This window comes from Gobius niger (genome assembly GCF_951799975.1).
Source record: "Gobius niger genome assembly, chromosome: 14".
NCBI lineage: Eukaryota > Metazoa > Chordata > Actinopteri > Gobiiformes > Gobiidae > Gobius > Gobius niger.
The window spans coordinates 21387059-21408129 of NC_136865.1; the positions used below are offsets into that span (position 1 = coordinate 21387059).

The 21071-nt window shown below is 41.5% G+C and overlaps 1 protein-coding gene across 2 annotated transcripts in view; it reads left to right on the top strand.

Moving 5' to 3' along the window:
* rbms3 (RNA binding motif, single stranded interacting protein) overlaps positions 1-21071 on the top strand; it is a 269538-nt gene that overhangs the window by 149742 nt on the left and 98725 nt on the right. For both annotated transcript variants that reach the window (XM_079570999.1, XM_079571000.1), the window contains exon 5: positions 17134-17291. In XM_079570999.1, coding sequence (XP_079427125.1) covers positions 17134-17291 — 158 coding nt within the window. The remainder of the gene's footprint in view (positions 1-17133; positions 17292-21071) is intronic.

Consider the following 21071-nt stretch of genomic DNA (forward strand, 5'->3'; position numbering starts at 1 on the left):
CATCCTACCTGTCATCTTAACGCCCAGGCTGACTTGTCAACATATGGCTGCTGTCTGCGGCTAAAAGCACAATGGAAAAAAAGAGGCTTTGAAGGGTTCGCTCGGAGAATGAAAGATGTGGACTCATGCGTCGGTTTGATCTGTTTAAAAAAAGAAATACTCTGTGAGGTTTTGAGGAGTTGGAGTGAAGCCAACAGGCCTTATCGCTTAAAAGTTAATGCATGAGCCATTATTGTGGTCATTAGCTTTTTACAGGTAACCAGAATGAATGGACTGTCCTGATGCAAAATCCAAATCATCTGTTTTCCTGACGTGCTGTCATTATTTGTAAGATGCCAAAGCACTTCTGTACCTAAGCCATTTGTTTCACAGTGTTTTGTGCTGATGAACTTTCAAATTTGATTGAGCACATTTACCGAAGTGCGTTGTTTCTGTCCTTGTCGGCTCGTGTCTGTGGTCTTTTGTTTGGGAAGCGGGAAGACTGCAAAAGAATCATTGTGTTTAGGGACAAACACAACACGATGAGTGGTTTGTGTCTTTTAGATGTTAGATTGTTTTATCAGTTTTTGGTCTTGCATAGGAAGAAAACCCAATGTACCGAAGCGTAAGGCATTCTTTAACAGACAAAAGTGCAAAAATATAAAAACCCACAAAAATAGCCCAATTAATGACTATTTTGTCTAGTTTAAACTATCTCTAGCTTAGTCCATATGTTTTTGCGAGTACCAGATGTTAACATACACTATATAAAAAGACATATATGCATTTTTTCGACAGGACTTTGTGATGACCACTTCAAAACACTGAATTTGTAATCCTTAAACTTCCACCTCCTGAAAGTGCACACTGTCGTCGTGTCCTTGGGCAAGACACTTCACCCACATTGCCCCCAGTGTCTGCGTGCATTGGTGTATGAATGAGAGTATGAATGGGTGAGTGGATCCTTGCTGTAAAGCGCTTTGAGTGCCTAATGTAGGTGGAAAAGCGCTATATAAGTTGAGACCATTTACCATTAAACTATTTTGTAACCAGTATGGCCATATGCTTTGGGTCACTGTCCATTTGGAAGACCCATTTGTGTCAAACCTGGTTGATGTCTTGAGATGTTGCTCCAATATTTCCACATAGTGTTCTTTCTTCATGATTAAGACTTCATGTTAAGTGCACCAGTTCCTCTAGCAGCAAAAAAAAAACCACAGCATGATGCTGCCACCCCGTATTGCACAGTTGGGATGGTGTTCTCAGGCTTGCAAGATTCACCCTTTTTTTTCGTCAATAAAAGTTAATTCTGGTTTCATGTCAGAGTCATTCATGTCACTTTTTTTTATTTTCATTTCCAATTTAAATTCTGCCAAACTCTAACTGTGGGCCACATTTTTGATCTCTTGTCCTAAGCCTTATCTCTTTCCCTAAACTCCGAGAGGACATTAGCCACATTCCTTTCCCACATGCCGCAGCCGAGGGAGAAAGTGCACATGGACGGCCTTTTGAAGTCACTTAAGATCTCCCTCCACGGCCCATTTCACCCATGTACCGCCAAGCTAGCACGCATGACCGTTTTATGAAGCGGCTCGCCCCTCTGAGTGCTCCCGCTAAGGCCTATAACCATTGAAGAACAGCGTACGGCCCCTGTGACTCTGGCTTTGTGGCATGTTGAACACATGGGCAGTTTTGCCGGCCTTTTAACTGCGCTCTGTAAAAGAAAAAACATATATATCTGCAATCGGGGTAACCTTTTGCACATGCTGAGTGCTTTTGTAGTGCTCGTACTGCTCCACTGGATGCAATCACACAGGGCAATCGCTCGCATCTCATTGTAATCCACAACTAAACAAAAGCAGCATAACAAAATTACCGTTCTATTTATGCATTGATTTGTTCGCGGATAAGCACACAATTTTAACCACGGTACTTGTATTCCTGATTGGAGGAGCTTGACCGGTAGTGAATGGTGCATGTGAAGTGGGAAGTCCGCAGATGAAAGGATGTGGAAAAGGCCAAGTGGTTGTTAGGTTAAAAAAAAATCAATATGAGAAGTGCTATACTGTTGTAATGCTGTTTGCATGCCATACTCTTAACTAGCCGCAAAACACTCAGCGCTTTTGTCTGTACCACTACTTTCGTTTGATGACAGCAACAACAGCTTGCAACATTTTTATGCTTTTTGAAAATCAGGAGTCATACACTATGAGTCAAAAGTTTGGGGTTACTTAAAATGTCCTTATTTTTGAAAGAAAAGCACTCCTTTTTCTATAGGGGTAACAGATGAATGCCTACTCTAGCTGGAACTGGGCAATTTTTAGTGGAATACCGTCGCTCCAGCGTTCTAATGGTAGATTGTGTTAGCTAATTGTGTTAGAGGGATGATTAGAAAAACTGTTGTGCTGTAGAACTGGCCTGGGTGATCCCAAACCTGTGGGTTATATACTGTATACACTAGTAAACAAGATCAATGAAAATATGTGTTAACTTGGTGAAGTATTATGAAAAATCGCCTTGTCAGATTGTTGTTCCCTTAGCCATTTGCACTTGTTTTAGTAATCTTTCAATTTTCCACCGTGACTATTCGAAGTGCTGCAACGTCTGCCTCCCAACTCCTCCCAACGTGTGCCATAAGGCTCATTCATACGTCATAAGAGGCTGCAAGAACAAAATGAAGGATTTTTTTTATTTGTAACCATGGAAATATCTTCAGTTACAAGATGTTTTGATCGGGAGCGAGGGGAGGAGACTCAGTTGTTCCACGGTCTGGCCCTGAGTGCAGAGGGACTCCCATCAGCCCTGAGTTTATCTGCCTGTTCGTCCATGGGAGTGGATGGACAGACAGGCTTGGACAGATGGACTCTCCTTCTGTGGTTCTCCCCGAGGTCTCTCTTTTCTCACACTGGGTTTTTGAGTTTTTCCTTGCCGTGTAGGAAAGTCTGGACATTATGTTTGCCTGGACACTACATTTGCTTGGACATTGCATTGCATTGTTTCACTGTTTTAGTGATCGGTGCAGCCCTGTGAGGTCATTCCTGTTGTGATATTGGGCTATACATGAACACATGTTTGAAAGATGTGTTGAAAATATTACCAAATATCTACAAAAAAGCTTTACGTATTAGTTTCTAGTTAACGCTCTTGCTAATAATAGCAGTAACAGTAGTAGTTAAGAGCTATAGTGTTACTATAGTGTTAATTATAGGCACACAATCACTTCTGTTTATAGTAGACGCAGGTAACAATTTCTTGATTACTTTTACTTCCAGAACTATTTGGAAATACCTGTCCTTTTTTTTTTTTTCTTGGTACAAATTTTACCTCTTGCCTTGCCAACGCCGCTCGCCTCTGCTTGATGTCAGCCAGGAGGAATTCAATCTCGAAAATGATATCATGAATGATGCATAAGAAGGGAAAACGCATTTACCCTGGCGACAACACAATGAGCTGTTGTAGCAAACACCCTAATGGAAAAATATGAAGGTTAGCCTGATGAAAATATATCACCAAACACGGAAACGCACTCGTGTGAAGGTTGCCCCACCGTAAAGCTCTGACCGCGGACATAACCTTGGATTATGAAAAAAAAAAAAAAGTCCACCTTAAATGTTCATCTTGACTGTTGTTTTGATACAAAGTTTGTCTTATTTCTGCCGGGGCGAAGGCCGTGTGCATGTCTTCTGTGTTAATAATGGATTTTTGATATGAGTGCCACATGAAATTTTAATCTCTTGAATATTAGCTCACCAAGAGGAGATACAAAATCAAATCAGGGGTCGTGATTAAGCTGGTGAAGCGCGTATCGACCTGTTTAAATTCACATTAACCCGCCATCAAAATGTATGAGCCGTGACAGTGATGGCGCACACGCTTTAGGAGTATTATGTCTATTTGGTGAAGAAGGTGTGGTCCCTTTGCACACAGCTGTCGCCAAGACGATAACAAAATAAACATAACTTGCCTTTGTATGAATGTGGTGTGTAGGTGAGTGAGTGATTGGTCAGGGAACCACCGATTTGGGTCATTCATAAAACTTCTAATAAACCTGAATAAACAGACAGGACAAGGCTGATCTCTAGCGCAACTCCTTTTGAATAGAAGAACAGCAATACTGTCATACTACCATACCATATTATTATTTTAGTAAAGAAGAAAAAATATGTGTACTGTTTATGCGTGAATGTATAGGTATATATATAATATATTGTATACATTTGGTTTTTTTTGTAACGTCTTTGATGGGTAGATGTTGTTTTGTTGTTTTGTAAACAGGGTAGGAAAAATAAGCCACGGCTTCAGCCTACACCTTTTCGGTTACCCGCCTTGTCTGTGATTAATTTGCAGTACATACTGTACCTTTTGTTTTATGTTTTTGTAACCGAATAAACATTCATTCATTCATTCATTCATACTAATGTACACACACAATTCACTCACATTGGGTAACTATACCACTGTATATTGGGTTTTGATTGGGCGCACATTGGCAGCTAGTAGCTGTAGAGCTTTGATAATGTTGCAAATTCAAGCTCAAAATAATAATGGCATGATATGATGAATCTGAATTTGTCAGATGTGACAGCATGCTTGCTCCTAGCTAAGTTTTGTGGATGAATTTTAATGTTCTTGATATACTCACATTTTGCACATTAGTTTTGTGCAAAAAAAAATACTTTTAAAGCTTTCAAGCATCTTATGAAGTTGTCATCAAAAACATACCTAGCGTTTGGAGCCACTTGCGCATCTTTCAGTAATCTTTGAGTAATCTTTGAATCTTCCCCAGTGGCTATTCTTAGCACCGCGAAGACGCCTCAGAGAAAGCTCCTCGTATTCCCAGAAAGATCCTCCTGAGGTCCTACGTTTCCAGGAAATGCTTCCCACATCTCTTGATCTCTTTCTAAGTTAAATCCTTTCATCATGGAGTAAAAACACTCACCATAGCTTCACTACAGTCACACATGCCGGCAGTTTTTTTTTTTTTTTTTTACTGTTTAGGGGCTTATGGTGAAGATGGCAAGCAGAAAGTGAAACTACTGGATCTGTTGTACAGTGGTTTTAGGTGCATTTTCTTATCAACAAAGTGTTAGTGATTAAAAAATATCTTGAGATCATTGCCTAATACCTGCAAAAAGCATAATACCCCCACTTTAAAATATCATCTGCAGATTTATATCATTAAAGTTGTTCCTAAAACAAAACGGGTCACCTCAGTCGTCTCATAAGCGTCCTTAAGGTCCCATACAGCCTTTTGTAGCTAAATGCCACATCTCGGGACGCCCCCAAATCCTGCTCGGAGCCAGAGGACTGAGAGTGCCTTATGCCGGATGAATATTTCACCAGCTCCAGCAGCAGACAGCGGAGAACCAGCCGAGAGCGCACAACAAAGGCCCACCGCTGCGTTAGCATATCCACCAGCCTCAATAATGTATCACCAGCTTTTGTTCCTTACACTGTATCTATCATTTCAGACTAATGTGGACGAGCAAAACCATTCTCCTGAACACGACAGGACATGATTGACATTTGAATTGATGTTAGACTTTGTAATGGTGCAGCGTTGTACAATGCATTGGTTTGCAAATAAGTCAGCATTATTTATTTATTTTATTTGATGCAGCTATGAGTGCTCTGACAATTTTGTTGTGATTCATTTTGCAATGACAATAAAGACCTATCCTATCCTTTAGACATATATATTTGAATTGTCAGTAATGGATTATTAAAGGTGCACTATGCAACTTTTTATCTTAAAGAAAGGTTGATATTGATACGTATTTGACCTTTCAGTGCCCCAGCAGATGCTTGGGTGTTTAGCATAGCACCTTTACTTACCATCCCGATGGCCTGCACGACGCTCCAGGATCTATTGTTTTTTAGATTTTCTCTGCTGATTGAATCGTTTCCATGGTTACATATACCTTCTATTCAGAAAGCCTACAGAAAACATTAAATAAAATTAATTCCTGAAGCATCAGAGGAGCCACTGCGATGGAAAGTAAAGGCGCTAAGCTAACCACCCACACTGAAAGGTCAAATACGTATTAATATGAACTTTCTTTTTTTTACATAAAAAGTTGCATAGTGCACCTTTAACCTCATAACCCTCGCCTTCACCGAGTGCATATCCTCTTATCAGCTTTATCCATATCTAAAAGGTTACCATATACAGGCCAGAGCGAAAGCCCTGATTTGAAAGTTAAGACCTACAAAACTGATCTAGAAGGATATTTTTCCTCGCATTGTTGTCGTCACTTTTTTGACATTCTGTTTCATACTTTTTTTGTTGCATTTTTTGCCACATTATTGTTGCGTTTTCATCACTTTTTCGTCACTTTTTCCATCACATTTGTGTCACTTCTTTGAAAATGTTGCTTTTTTGATGCTTTTATGTTGCTCTTTTGTCACTTTTTTGTCGGGTTTTTGTGACTCTTACATCCTCGTTTCCGTCACGTTTTTTGTTGCTATTTTCACACTTTTTTCCAAGAAGCTTTTCGATTTGGGTAAAGCCAAAAGTGGAGAAAACGTGCTCTGTTCAGGTGTGAGTTGAGGGGTAATAGCTGTTTTAGACTGGAGTGTTTCTGTATGGACTTTGAATGTTCCTCTTGTGTCTTGCTTTGGTTTCCTCCACTAAAAACCTGCACAATACCGTCCCACTCACCTGCTGCAGAGATCATAATTCTTAGTGGATGCAAAAGTAAAACTAAAATGAATAAAATAGATCTAAGTTTGAGTCCCATCTTCGACGCTTAGACTAGATTAGACTATACCATTGCCATTGGTCTACACTCTCCTATTGCTACAGCAGGATGTGTCTTCTTTCCCGCACATTGATACGACTTGTTTGTACTTTAAAACTTGCCCATGACTTTCGAACAATATTATACGAAGCTGTGCTCTGGGCCCACGTAGGCTAATTTGTAAGGTTTTTATTTAATCATGCCGCGCCGTGCTCGGGCCAAATTGAACACGGCACCGACCAATGAAGCACTAATCTACACACCTACGCTTCACTCGCCACTCTTTATATCTTCATAACGCAGCCTTTGTGCCTCTGGATAAACTCTGGAGGAAGTTCTTAGTTTTTGAAAATGCTACGGGGAGGTTAATTAATGGAGATATTATAAGCCGCCATCTGTTGACGAGAGCTATCCATAAAAGATGAGGCGGTGATCAGTAGGCTTTTGCAAATGGATGGTGCGGCGTTGGGGTTGGCAGCAGGACTCCTGAGTGATGATGTTGTGGAGTAACCTTTGTGCTGGCAGATTTATTTGGAGAAATTCTGCGTGTTTCTGGACTCAGGTGATTGCATTCATTAAATCAGAGTTACACAACTGCTCAGCTTCATATTAGAAACTGTTTGTGAGATGCTTAACTCCAAATGTACAGCATTTTGGTCTATAATTTAGTTTCTGTGGCATTGTAAGGGCTTAGATAATATTGTTTGGTAATACAGGCTTGTAAAGCGCAATACAAGTGTAAGGCATTATTATTATTATTATTATTTATCGCGATAGTTTCCTGCCTCAATACATCGAACTTCAGATTTTGTTATTGTGACAGGCCGAATTACATTCACAAATACTGGGTCTTTCACCACCAAGTACATGATTTTTAGAGTTTGCATATCTGTGTCCAGTTTTATAACCATGCAATCCCAAAACAAAATATGGAAATGATATTCCCCAGAGGTCCAACGCATTTGTATTTTAGATTAGTGGTTGCTCAAAATTATAGGCCAGCATATTGCAGTGGCAAAAATGTGAATATTCAGTAATGTGTTTTGTTCTTATTTCTCCTCTAGCTATATGGCACATAAATGCAATCCAGACCAGTCCAAGGGAACCAACTTTCCACTGCCATATCATAGTGAAAATGTTATTTTTGGTCTAAGTTTTGAGTTGAAGGTCTGCAAAGCACTGCTCTGCAAACTTAACTGATGAAGAATAATATTTGCTTTTAATAATATATACATTAAAGGGACTAGATGCAAATAGGTCATTTTTATGCTCTCTACTGCCACCTCAGGTCTTACACGTAACTGCAGGTTCTTTATTTAGCTCGTGCATAACGGCAATTCAGACCCAAATGAACAACTTTTTAAGTGACAGTGCAGGATTTTAGAGGCAGTTGTGGTGAACAGGTCTGGACTCATTCTACACATTAGGTCATGACTGGAACATGAAGGGGGAGGAAAATACTTAATTCTAACATTTTTTAACTCTGTATAGTCCCTTTAAGTGTTGAGTCACGTTATTAGTCCGGTTCACTATAATTTTTGTGAAGAGTATCAAAACTACATTTTTGAAAACTTTATTAAATAAGCAATCAGAAAAACAATGTTTCCATTTGCTCTGATGTGTAAAAAAGAAAGAAAAACAAACAAACAATTTAGCACAATCTGACCAAATGCCAAAGGCAAATAGAAACATTGTTTTTTCCTCATTGCGTGGACCATAAGGTTTCCAGAAATATACAGTTTTCATTCTCTCCATGAAAATCCCAGTGGAAATGTAAACATAGTGAACCAAACTATATTTCCATTTGTTTGTTCTGTCATGCCTTAAACCTTGCTAAACCTCCACTCTGCCTCCACTCCATCAGTTGCCTCTCATTGCCACATGTTTGTCATTGCAGTGAAGTGGCAGGTGTTTCCGGCTGTTTGTTTAAATATAATATGCTAATTGGGCACAAAATGGCCGCCCGAGGTGACGGCGCACACTTAACTGACACTGCTTTGTCTGAGACAGACGGTTCGAATGGGGAAAGTTGATGTAGTTAGCCTCCAGCCGGCAGCATATGTACCGCAGTGTTTCTATACAGGCTGCTGTGTGATTGAGGCCGCCTGGGTTCGAAACATCGGCGCATATGTTTCATAATGTGCGTTTTTACATCTCGCATGTTTCTGCGCCGCACTGTCAGATGTAGGGAGACGACGGATGCCTACAAAGTAATGCCATCTGTTCGTCCGCTTTGATCAACTTGAAGCTACTACAGGGCACACTGCTCTTTTTCTCTTTCTTCTTGGCATCAGCCCTAGATTACGGTTGTTAGTATTTTAGGAGGCTGGAATTCTAACAAATGCTTTTGAGTTTTTGGAAGAAGCCATTTTCCTCTTTTCTTGGATGCTCGAAACTCTCACAGGTTAGGTGTCTTGTTAGGTGTCTTGCCCAAGGACACACAGGATGGGAGCTGGGATTGAACTGCGCTTTCCATACCACTTCTAGTTGGTCTTTTTCCTTTGCGATCGTGCATAATGTCACCACTCCACTTTCCGAAATGGGCGGCAGGAATGGCCCAAGCCCCTCTCAGGAACGGGGACACTGTGTACAGCCTGGCATTAGATATGAGAAGTGTATGAAGTCGGCAGTCAAAGAGCCACTTGATAACAGACAGAAGAGCGGAGTGTTGAGGAAACATTTGACAAGAGCCTCTACAGAGCGACGTGCGGAGTGATCCCTCCTCCCTCTCATCAGCGGCGGCACAAAACGCTCATCAAAGTCCGGTGCGCTGCCCGGGTGACTGCGCCGGCTGTGCTCTGACCAGCTGACTGCAGTTCTGACAGAATGATGGCTCCTTTGTAGCGCTATACCTTCCCGTCTGGCTCCTAACAAATTAACGTCGTGCTTTTGAAGTGAGTTGATGTGCCCATAAGCTTCTCTCTCTCGCCTTCATCTCCTTTCCACTTGGTTGGTCGAGCGCATTTTGCCGACTCAGGCTCCCGCAGCGGCACAAAACTTGGAGATACACAACGGTCTGTATATAGGAGACAATAGGTATAGCAATCTTGTCAAATATATGTCCGCGCTACAATAAGCTTTCAGGCCCAGCAGACAACACCGGCCTATTGTCTTTCTCCTTAATTGTGCTTCTGTGCGCTGCTGCTGTGTGGTCATGCAACGAACAAAAAGGCGTACCTAGGGGAAGAAATGACGAGGTATAGAAGTTTGTTCGGTAGACATAGCTATTTTTAGAAGCAAAATAAAAAACAAATAAGATGAAACTAAAGGAAAATGCAAACTTGGGGTGGGTTAAAAAGGCTTTCATGCAGGGGAAAGTCCTCAGCAGCTGCAGCGATGGCAGGAACTGGCACGACTTCTTCAAGAGATTTTACACAGTAATTGATTCTCATGCCAAGGTTCCAAAAACCCAAACACGCAAAGAACCCAGAGAAATCTTGCCAAATAGACTTTTAAAGCACAAGCCACACTGAAAATCTTTTTTGAAAGGTGGACGGGAATTGGATTATTAGATTTAAATGAGCAGCCCTTTTTATTTACCAAGCAGAGCATTTATTTATTTACTTAACAGGGGCGCTGAAGGGACATTTCCATCCGTAATCCCATGAGCGAGGGTCACACGGGGGTCATCATTGCCCTATATAAACTTGACTATTTTACAGTCGTCCAACATCTGCAAGCACTTACACATTAGTGGTTCATTAGCGTTGCAAAGGCGAAATCTGCTGCTTGAGTGTGCATAGTGCAAGCGCATAAATTATATTATGTGTTGTAGGTCAGTTAAGTTCTTGCGTTCTAATGCAAAACAATGAAAAGGAAAATACACTTAATAGATAGGTGTTATTCAGGGAATCTCATTATTATATTATTTTTCAGTGCATTGATATCCATTCAATATGAATCTCACATAAGAGGAAATCAGGAAGTCGTAATCTAAATTGTAGTAAACTCATAGTGACACTGTCATTACCCTTAAGCTTCATAAAGTTCTGTGATTCGTCGCCCGCGGTCACGGCTCATATCTGACTGTAGCTTTTATCACTTCAACGGATGGAGCCCGGAGAATCCCCCCGGCTGAACCTGAGACTTCTGACACTGACGTCTGTGTTCCCTGCAGCATTGTCAAACCAACAAGGCCTCCTTTAATGTGCTCTATCTGCTGTCATGTCGTCCGCCTTCATATCTTCCAACTCCCTGCCAGTCTGCACTTTCTTTTCACTGTTACCTTTTCACCCCTTGCATCCTAATATGTCATTCACAAAGCTGTATGATGTAGCGTTTGCTTTTGTGATCTCTACTGTCAATATGTACATTGGAGCATTAATCAAAATCACTGTTATGATCGTGAAGACTGCGGTTTCTTAGGCAGTACAAGATTGTTAGCATGTAAACAGTAAAGTATTCTGGCTCATCGAACTTCTTGCAATGTATGCATTTTTTGCCTTAGTTCAGCATCACAATATCACAATTATCACATCATGTAGCCCTAAAGCACATGTGCAGCCTTCACCGTATCAGTCATTGAAATTAAAGGTATATATCAGGATTTTTGACATAGGACCTCATTTCCTTTTTATCCAGAGTGTTGTTGATTTCTGGAGATTTAAAAAAAATAAAAAAATCCATATTTGAAGAGTTTTGTGGTGAGGCTAGTGCTAGGCTATGTCTATGGTAACTAGTAGCCTGCATTAAAAACAGTCTGACCCAAGCACAGTGCACACCAGAGGCAAATTACTTATAACACCAGATTACCGATATAAATGTCTGTGTTGACTGAATATTTTTTTTAAATATAACCATTTTGCATTTAAAAGAACTTATAGGCTGTCCACTTCCTGGTTGTAAGCTATGCAGCGGCGGAGTGATCTGCTATAGGTTACCTGATCTACAGTAGTCTGTTTACCTGCGGCCGGCATTACTACACGTGGAATTCACAAAGGAGCTTTCTACAAATCAGATATGGCAACATTTGGAGGACTGCCCAATGATTATGAAGAGGTTTTTCATGCAGGCTACTAGTTACCATAGACATGCACTAGCCTAGCACCACTTAACTCTTCAAATATAAGGATTGAATTAAAACGTGAATTAAAAGCGTGAATTAAAATAAAACAAAATGCTTTCCCCTCATTTTTACCTACTCACCTCTGGCACCCTAATCTGCGCCTCCTACTCCTGCCTCCTGCTCTACCTCCTGCTCTGCCTTCCTCCTCTGTGGCATAGTAATGTTCTCAGAAATTACACTCAGGTAAACAGAGCAAGGTGTGGAAATGAAATAGCAGCTACGGGCCTGTCAGCTTCAGCAGTGCGCCCATCTGTCAGAGGAAACGGCACAGCGGCCTCCCCTGCCCTCTCAGACTTGTCACCCGTGCACAGTTGGATTTCTCCTGTCCTCCTGGAAGCAAGGTGAAGACATTATGCTCTTCAAAAGCCCAGCGATGCCGGGAGCCATCGCATTAACCCTCTTCAATAGTGGTCACTGGTGGGAGATGCGAACGCCTCAGCAAAAATCACAAGGCTGACACAATGCCACAGGTTTTGTATTGGGTAAACATCCAAGCACTGTTATTCAGGGGTGTACGCTATGTCGGCTGCCTTCACATCAAGCTTCCTGTTATACAATCTCTGCTTTCACTTTTTACTTCCAGCACACTCTTCTAAGCCAGTGATTTTCAAGTGTGGTAGTGTGCCTTAAGTCAGTGGTTCCCAAAGTGGAGGTCGGAACCCTGAACTGGGGGTCGCAAGATGATTTTGAGACTATATTTGTTCACACTTCTGACATTGAAGTTGATGTATATTTGATTGAAAACAGCGACAGTGAAATCATGCCAAATAGCAAAATACAGTATACAAACAGACATGCTTAAAGATTTTAAATGTTTTGCACCTTAAATTATTATAAATTATATGTTACAGAAGGAGGTCCCGAGTTGTTGTTTGAGTGATTTTCTGGGGTCGTGGGCTGAAAAGTTTGAGAACCCCTGCCTTAAAGCAGTACTAAGTAACTTGTTAACCAAGGGTCTTTCATCTCCCCCCGGTGTCTCTGCCCAGAAAACCACGCTTGCACCTTTCCTGCCCCAATACACACTAAGCTAACAGGCTAACGGGCAAAGCTAACTGCGGGCTAGCGCCACTAAAGCAGTAGTTACAGCCAAGTTTGAGTGAAAAAAATGATCACCATAAAAAAAAACATGCTACGACACCTGCAATGGTGCTTATGGCCTCTGGGGGCATGAGTTACTTAGTTCTGCTTTAAGTGACTGTCAGGTTTGAATTGACAAGAAATATAACAGCTTTAAATTGTCATTATATTTATGAATTTACATTTACATTTATGTCCTATTTGTAAAAAATATAGAACTGCCTAATCCAATGAGAAATTGTAGCTTCACAAGCAAAACGTCTCATACACTTTGATTTATGATGCGTCGTGTCTTTTTTTCAACAAAAATGTGTGCGGAAACTCAAAATCAGATGACAAACTCTGGTCCTTCGGGATTCAGTGTAAGCATCTAGTGTGTGTGTAGTTTTGACTGATATGCTTCACCAATTGTTGAGCTCTTCCACAGCCATAATTGCCCTGGGACAGACCTATAGAGATGGGGCTACTATTAGCAGTAGTCACACAAGCACAACAACACATTGAGAAGATGTGGTGGATGAAGCAGAGTGGACCATTTTGCTTCTTGAACAACTGTTACTCTCTCATAATTTATACCTTGGGGGTTTTGGCATCACAATTTATGATGGAATATAGGCCCAGGTACCAACTCCATTATGGCTTCATTCACAGCCTGACAGCCCAAAGTTGACATTAAAGGAAATGAAATCTGGTTGTGTGGAGTGAACAGCTGTATCAGCCTCCTGTCTTCGCGCTCCCATTCCCGCTGCTCCCGTGTAACCTTCTCATCTGGGTATTTAGGGCTTTGTGGTGCGTAGCGTCATCAAAGGGAAAGCGTAGTGAAGATTCGGCGCACGGACCGTAATTCCTCTGCAAATTGAGACCTCCCCCATTCACCCACACTCGCATATTAACCTCCATATATCCCTCTCCCCATCACATGCGGCGAGGGGAGGAGAAAAAAGTACTTTCATTCAGTCTCTCGTAAAACTCGTAGCTTAGCCCCGTGAGCGAGCGAGTCAGTTGCTATGCCTCTTTGATCCGACCTCCTGTCTTGAATTGGGAGAAGCCTATTTGACATAATCCTGAAAAACATCGCACAACCAATGGAACTCAAAGGGAGTAGCAGCTGCACACCGAAGGGACTTAGCCGCTGAGTGACACGTGTACAGTTGACTTTTACAAGCAGATTTAATTAAACCTCATTCAAGACCGAATACTGCGTTATACAAACTCTGCTGAGCGTTCTCAATGAAGCCGTAACCTACTCTCTGCTACTTATGCAAATGAAAAGTGTATATAGATATTATATGTGCATATTTAATGTTTTATGCAGTCACTGTCCTTGGATTTGCATTGAAATAACAGTTTATGGGAAATTTTAATAGAAGACTGACTGAAAATGTGTAGTTTGAGAACTGCTTTGAATCTAAGTGATATATGTATAAGTAGTTTTTTTAAAGCAGATTTGTTATTTCCTCAACTATTCGAAGTGCTCTGGAGCTTACTCACACTGTACATTGCACTTCCAAATTTTCCCGAGCTTCTCCCACAGCTACATGCAACCGAAGCACTCTCCCACTTACCCTTACTTTATAGAGCAGCAAGAGGCAGCACCGAAGCTTTGAAACTACAAAACTAGCTTAGATGGACAGAGCTACCTTGCAGCACATGGCGAACTGGAAACGAAGAAAAAGAACCAACCAACAAAATGTAGGATAGTGAAAAAGAGATGTGAAAAAAGTACGAGGGTGCATTCACAACACCGTTTGAATTGTGTGTGTGTAAAAACCAAAGCTAGGATGAGTAAATGGTTAACTGAAAAAGTGCAGGAGTTTTGCTGCTTTTAGAGCGGTGGCGGTGTTCTGTGCAGAGCCCTGATCAGATCAAACGTGTCCTGTCAGATAAGATGACTAATTAATCAGAGGAGGGAGCGCAGTCTCCTCTGGCAGACGGGGAGAGAGGGGTAGTCACTTCCTCTCCACCTCCTCAACCTCTTCCGCCGACATCAACGATCAACAACAACAAGCCCACAGACATGAGACGGGGAGAGCAGATCTGCCCCTGGCAAGACACACAGTCTATAAAGAGACTAAAGGCGCTGTTTACATGAACTGTAGCAACTAAAGTGTCTCCCCAAAGCCTCCAACAGAGAAAAGACGGGTTCCCACTCAAGTCAACTCAGCAGGAGGAAGTGGATTTCCAAATAACATGTTTTGTAAACCATATTTTAGTCAGATTTTGGGTATCAAGAAGCTACAGAGAGAGTTGTGGAAATACCGAGGTTTAAGCCTTCACCTTTAAACTAGTGGGTAGCCATTTTGATATCCACAAAAGCCGTAATACTGTCGTTTCTGGGTAAGATGCTTCAGCCTTATTGCCCAGTCACTTTCATATGCCGTGCAATCTCTGATGAAAACGGGTGCAACCAAACTTTAATAAAAGTTCTTTTCTTTATTAAGATGAAAATAAAGTTGGGTAGAGTCGGGTAAACTATTTTTGAAATATGAAAATGTGGGAAGATCAACTCAGGAGGAGTGAGGAAAATTTAAATTCTGTTTTTGTTTTTGACGCTATCAGTCCTTTATTGCAGAGATGGTTGCTTTGTGTATAAAGGTGTGGGTGCCTTCAGGTCACTGTTTGGACTGATATTAGGTGCTGTCTTTATTTGATGTTGGCTTATTTCCCAGTTGTCTGTGTGTTTTTGTGTCCTGTTGGCTGTTTAAAGTTTTATAACTCCTGAAATAATTGAGGAGAACCCTTTTTAATGACATGTACATTTAATGCATTTACAGTCATTTCATCATCTTAAATCTATGAATATGCTTAACTAAGTGGCAATACATCAATTGTGTGCTTGTATGTAAGTGTGAATATGTGAGTTGTTCAGCATTTTTTATTTGTTTGATGTAATAAAATAGATAAAAGGTTTGCAAATGCACTTGTAAATCGCTACTTCCATAGGTCTTTAAATCGATATGTAAAATCTGCTCAAATCCCATCACCAAGTGTCTCCCTGCCGATAGGCCTGTTACGATGACAAATTTGAAGTTCGATATATTGAGGCAGGAAAGTATCGCGATAAACGATATTATTGACTCAAACGATACTAGATACTGTCAACTCTCAGGCAACGCTTTGTCTTAAAAGTGCATAATCATATCCTAAAACACCACACAAGATTTCTCAGTCAGAAATCAAAGTTTTACAAATAAATTCAATAAATAATAGATAAACGATATAGTAGTTATCGTGGCAGCCCTACCTGCCGATTGATGGAGTGTTATAACTATGGCTCAGTGGCTGTGGAGGCCCTGGCTGATGTTTCCAGATGTTGTACAGCAGAGCACATTGGGCCGACGTTCCTCCGGCTCAGACCGACACCAGCTGTGCAGATCCACCTCGCCTGCAGCAGCCCCTGGGCGCTACACACACAACCGTTGTCGTACAATCCACTCGACAAGACTTCCATTCACTGCCGCTCCTGTTTAGTGCATTTTAACGCCATTACAGCAGCTTTATAAGAGGCTCATAGCCGGCAGTCTCGTGGTGATACACGACAGGAGGTAATAGGGTAATGTAGGTCTATGGATAATCTGTAATTGTGCTCATTATCAAGCGCACACATGAATCAGCCATAACAATATGACAACTTTTCTCACAAAGGAAGCATATTCAGCTTAGTATGGCAGTTGTATTGCTTTTGGCAAGCTTGGTTTGGTGTCATTTGGATCTTTTGAAAGCATAAATACGTTTGAATCAATAGCAGGAGATGCTGAAGGTGAGGGTGGCAAGTTGGTCAATCATGTTTAGGCTTTTGTTGCTTAACAGTTAATCTATACAGAAAAATATCTATGGCCACTTTTCTGGCAATAGATGACTGCAATTTGATTTCTAAAGTCCATTCACTTTGCGCATTTTAAACATTCAACATGCAAGATTTTAGATGAGACTGAAATATTTATACATGAAAAGACTCCTTGAAGATCTTTGGTTCTCCGCAGAGCCTTTTGTAACACATAAATAAGTTTTCGATTTGCAAATTGCAACCATTCACATTTGGATTGATGATTGCAGTTTGGGCTGGATTGTGATTACCGTGCGGCGCTTATACAGAATGTATCACAGTGAGCTGACGTTAGGCCTGATCAGTGTGTGATACATTGCCCTACTTTACACATTGACATTTACACGCAGGTCTATTGGCATTTCATTAAGCCCATGTTAGCAGCTGTTTAATGTATATTAATGGAGACATAATTCAAGCAGATTTGTGTTTTTGTCTTCCCGCAGCAACAAGAGCAGGACCCCACCAACCTGTACATCTCCAACTTACCCGTGTCCATGGACGAGCAGGAGCTGGAGAACATGCTGAAGCCGCTGGGTCATGTGATCTCCACGCGGATACTGCGGGACGCCAACGGAGTCAGCAGAGGGGTCGGCTTTGCAAGGTGTGGTGCTATTTTGACTTTTCATACAATATTACAAACTCTCATTGTTCTTTAATTACGCTATGTGAGTCATAAGTTTCATGCATATTCACTCTCCATACTGGGTGGTGGTAAGCTGCATATCTAGCCACAACTGCCCTGGGGTTTTGGAGCGAGGATTCAAGCAAGGATTCGAACTACAGGTCTTTTGGATCTGTGGATAATATAATCTAACCACTGCCCCCATGCGCACACATACAACACACTCATCATTTGCAGTTCACTGTTTTGCAAATAACATTACTGTCAACCTAAATGAGTGCAATCTTTCTCTCAACTCTACAAATGCAATATATTGGATTAAAAAGGGGGAAAGCATTAGCAGTGTTAAGTGTTAAGTGTTAAGTGTTAAGTGTTAAGTTATCCTCTCAAAATCAAGGTCTACAATTTCCCACACTCCTATGCATTGCCACATATGCAATCACTTGTCTTTATCCTCCTCTTATGTGTCTTGTTTTTGTGTATGTAATTTTGAGGTGGATGGTCATTTTTGAGGCTTGTGTCTTGACTTTGTAACTGGATTTTCCCCAAAAGCATAAGCAAGTAAAAAATGCAGAAAATGTAATTGATTGATTGAATTTGGTTTACACAAAGGCACAATGCATCACAAATGCCATTTCTCCGTCATTCGTGACATTCGTAGCATTACTTAACGCATCATAATAAGGTTCTTAACAGAGCGCATCGGCTTGTGACATTCTTGATATTGGTGGCTGCCAAAAAATCTTTAACAAATGCCACGATTCACCCTCCATTTGTGGAGTTTGCGACTGATCGTGTCCTTTAGTGATGATTAGTGGTGATGCGTAATTTAGTGTGAATGTAAGAATCACAGTTTTCTCTCATGCTTGTGCTCAAGAATATAAACTCACGCTGCGCCGATGAAGGCTACTCAGCAGGGTACTCTATGGACGCACGAAAAGGCTGGTTAGTCTGTCACTTTTGAAGAAGTTGGTTTGCATTGAGAATAAGTCGGGAGTTACCTTTAGGAGACGGGGCAAACTGTAGGAGCACAAAAGGCGATAGATCAGTTGGTGCGTGGCTCACTTCCTGCCAGCGGCTCATGTGATTGTCAAACTTTATTTAATTAATATTAACATAAAGTGCAACATACCTTGATCTGTAGGACAAAGTAGTCACCTGTGAGGAAGCTGGCCACGAGGGGTCGAAATGGGCAGGCAGACTTAACACAGGTATAGTTCTTACCAGACATTTATTCTTTCCAACCAAAGAACTTGGCACCCCTAGTAACTGCAACAGTCCCCCCCCCTCTAATGGGAAAGGACCTCCCACAGGTGACAATCATTAATGCATTGGTTTTATATAGCGCTTTTCTGGACACTCAAAGACACTTAACATTGCACTTTTCGTTTACTTACATTGCACTATTTGTTCACTCCATACTCGGTGGTGGTAAGCTACTATTGTAGCCACAGCTGCCCTGGGGTAGACTGACGGAATCTAGGCAACCAGTCTGCGCCATCAGCCCCTCCGACCACCACCAGTCACTCACTCACGCATTACATACGCTAGGCTTCCTGGTGTTCCCAAACGGTCTCCCATCCAAGTCCTGCCAGGCCCTTCCCTGCTAGGCTTACAAAGTCTGATGGGATTGGGCAGAGCAAGGGCGGTATGGCCACATTGGTTCATTTGGTAAGTTCCAACAATAAGTTTAGCTGGCAAGTTTTTTCTATTTTACATAAAAATGCATTTTTTTGTCCCAAAATGATAAGTGTTCAATCAAATAAACAAAGACAAAATACAAACCAAAATCATACACAAAAGGAAACTCAAAGCAAAGTTTAAACCAGTTTCCCCCTGCCACATGGTTCAGCCTGAGCTTTTAAAATGGCCGACAAAGACCACGCCCCTTCCTTCGTAAATGTGTATTCTGAGTAAATTAACAAACAAAGTTTTAAATGGACAATGTGACGTAATTATTGACTTAATACAATTAAACTGATGGTTATTGTTTGGTAATGGATATCGCAAATGAAACAAACGAAGCAAAATGACCAAAATACATAATGGGACTTGTCACATCACCACAAAGGACCAGGAAGAGCGAGTTTGTAAGGAGGAGCAAACAAGAACGGCAGCACTTTTATTTATATTTATATTCATTTATATTTATAGGTGCCACATTCGCCCGATTCTTGATATTCTTCACCAATTCCTGACAATGGCAGGCAGATTTTAACTTCGGATAAAGACAAGAGTTCATAATATATATGTCTGCCAATAGAGTTTTATTTTGTTCATGGGCACTGTACTGTATGTATAAAGTTACTTGATAATGGCCACTCCAACATGGTGGCCACACATATCGGACACAAGCAATTACACCGTACAGCGAGCCTCCTCTGGGCTTATTCCTGCTATGGAGCATATCACTTAGCGGTTTATTTCTTTCTCCACTTAGAAAAGTTTCCACTCCAGCCTGTTAATCCCCGAAGTCATAAAAACGCTCTGTCCTTGTCCTCTGCCGCAGCCACCATAGGCTCACATTGCTCTCCTGCACACTTCCCTGTTTACCCGGAGGACGCCGGCGATGGCAACCGGCCGCCATCTTGCAGGGATTTTTCTTAATCACCAACTGTGGCTGAAACTCCTCTCCTATTCCCCGATCTATTACAGCGGGTTACAGCAGGACAGAAAGCCGACGTGCATTATAAACACAAATGGTAATACGCACAAGTACACACTAGGCCTAGGTAAGCCCCCCCGCGGACCGACAAGCCGAGCACAGCTACAACCCGCCACCGGCCACCTGTTCAAGGCGCCATGATGGAGATGTAGGGACAGGAGTGTGAAACAACGGCCCAGGCACCGAGAAGTAATCATAAAGGTTATTATAAGGAGAAATTGTATAGGGAGAGGTGAGCGGGGTGGGAATGAGACTGGTAGATTGAGTTCAGATGGGTAGATGATTGATTAAAGTGGGTCAGATTTAATACATTTTGCGATAAAAAGATAGTACACTGTATAAAGATACAGGGGTTTGCCATTTAAGTTGCTTATTAAGACGCTTCTTTAATTTTGGAGGAGGCTGACCAGGGGCATCCTACACATGTACTGTACCGGAGTACCAGCTGCTGAGCTCATGGCGGTGCCTCCTCGAAAACATAAATGGTATAAATGTTGTCCCTGTATCAGTGAAGCGACTAAATAACCAGAAGTGGTGACTTGAGTTTGAGTGTGGTGTGTGTGCCCTTGGTGGTGTGGACGAGGGAAGTGTAAGAGGTGAAGTTGTGCCTAACTACAGTATGTACTATATGTTTTCTGTTTATTGTCTGTTGTTTTGTGGTGTCTCCATGTGCAGCACCCAAGACCCTGTCCAAACCAAATTTCTCCCAAGGGAGTCAAACAAAAATTCTGTAAAGTAAAATTGTGAGAAATTAGACCAATTTTTGCCTGCATTCATTAGTTTTTCTCTTATGGACACAAGCTGGTCTTTTTCATCTCAGACAATAGGTATAGTTATTGCGGCAAGCTCTTAGTGCTTTCCGAAAGCGCCTCCTACGGTCTAACCGTCACATCAGTCTGTGTACCTGCTGAGTGGGTGTTTATCATCAGCTGTCTGGAGAATTAGAGAGAGGAGAGTTGCAGGGTTAGTTGGAAATGACTAACATCTGAGAGTGTGAAAATACATACATTCTATAAAAGTGAAGAAAGAGAAATAAAACTAGGGATGAGCAATCAATCGGAAAACTACCCAGGAGGGCATTTCTATGCAAAGCA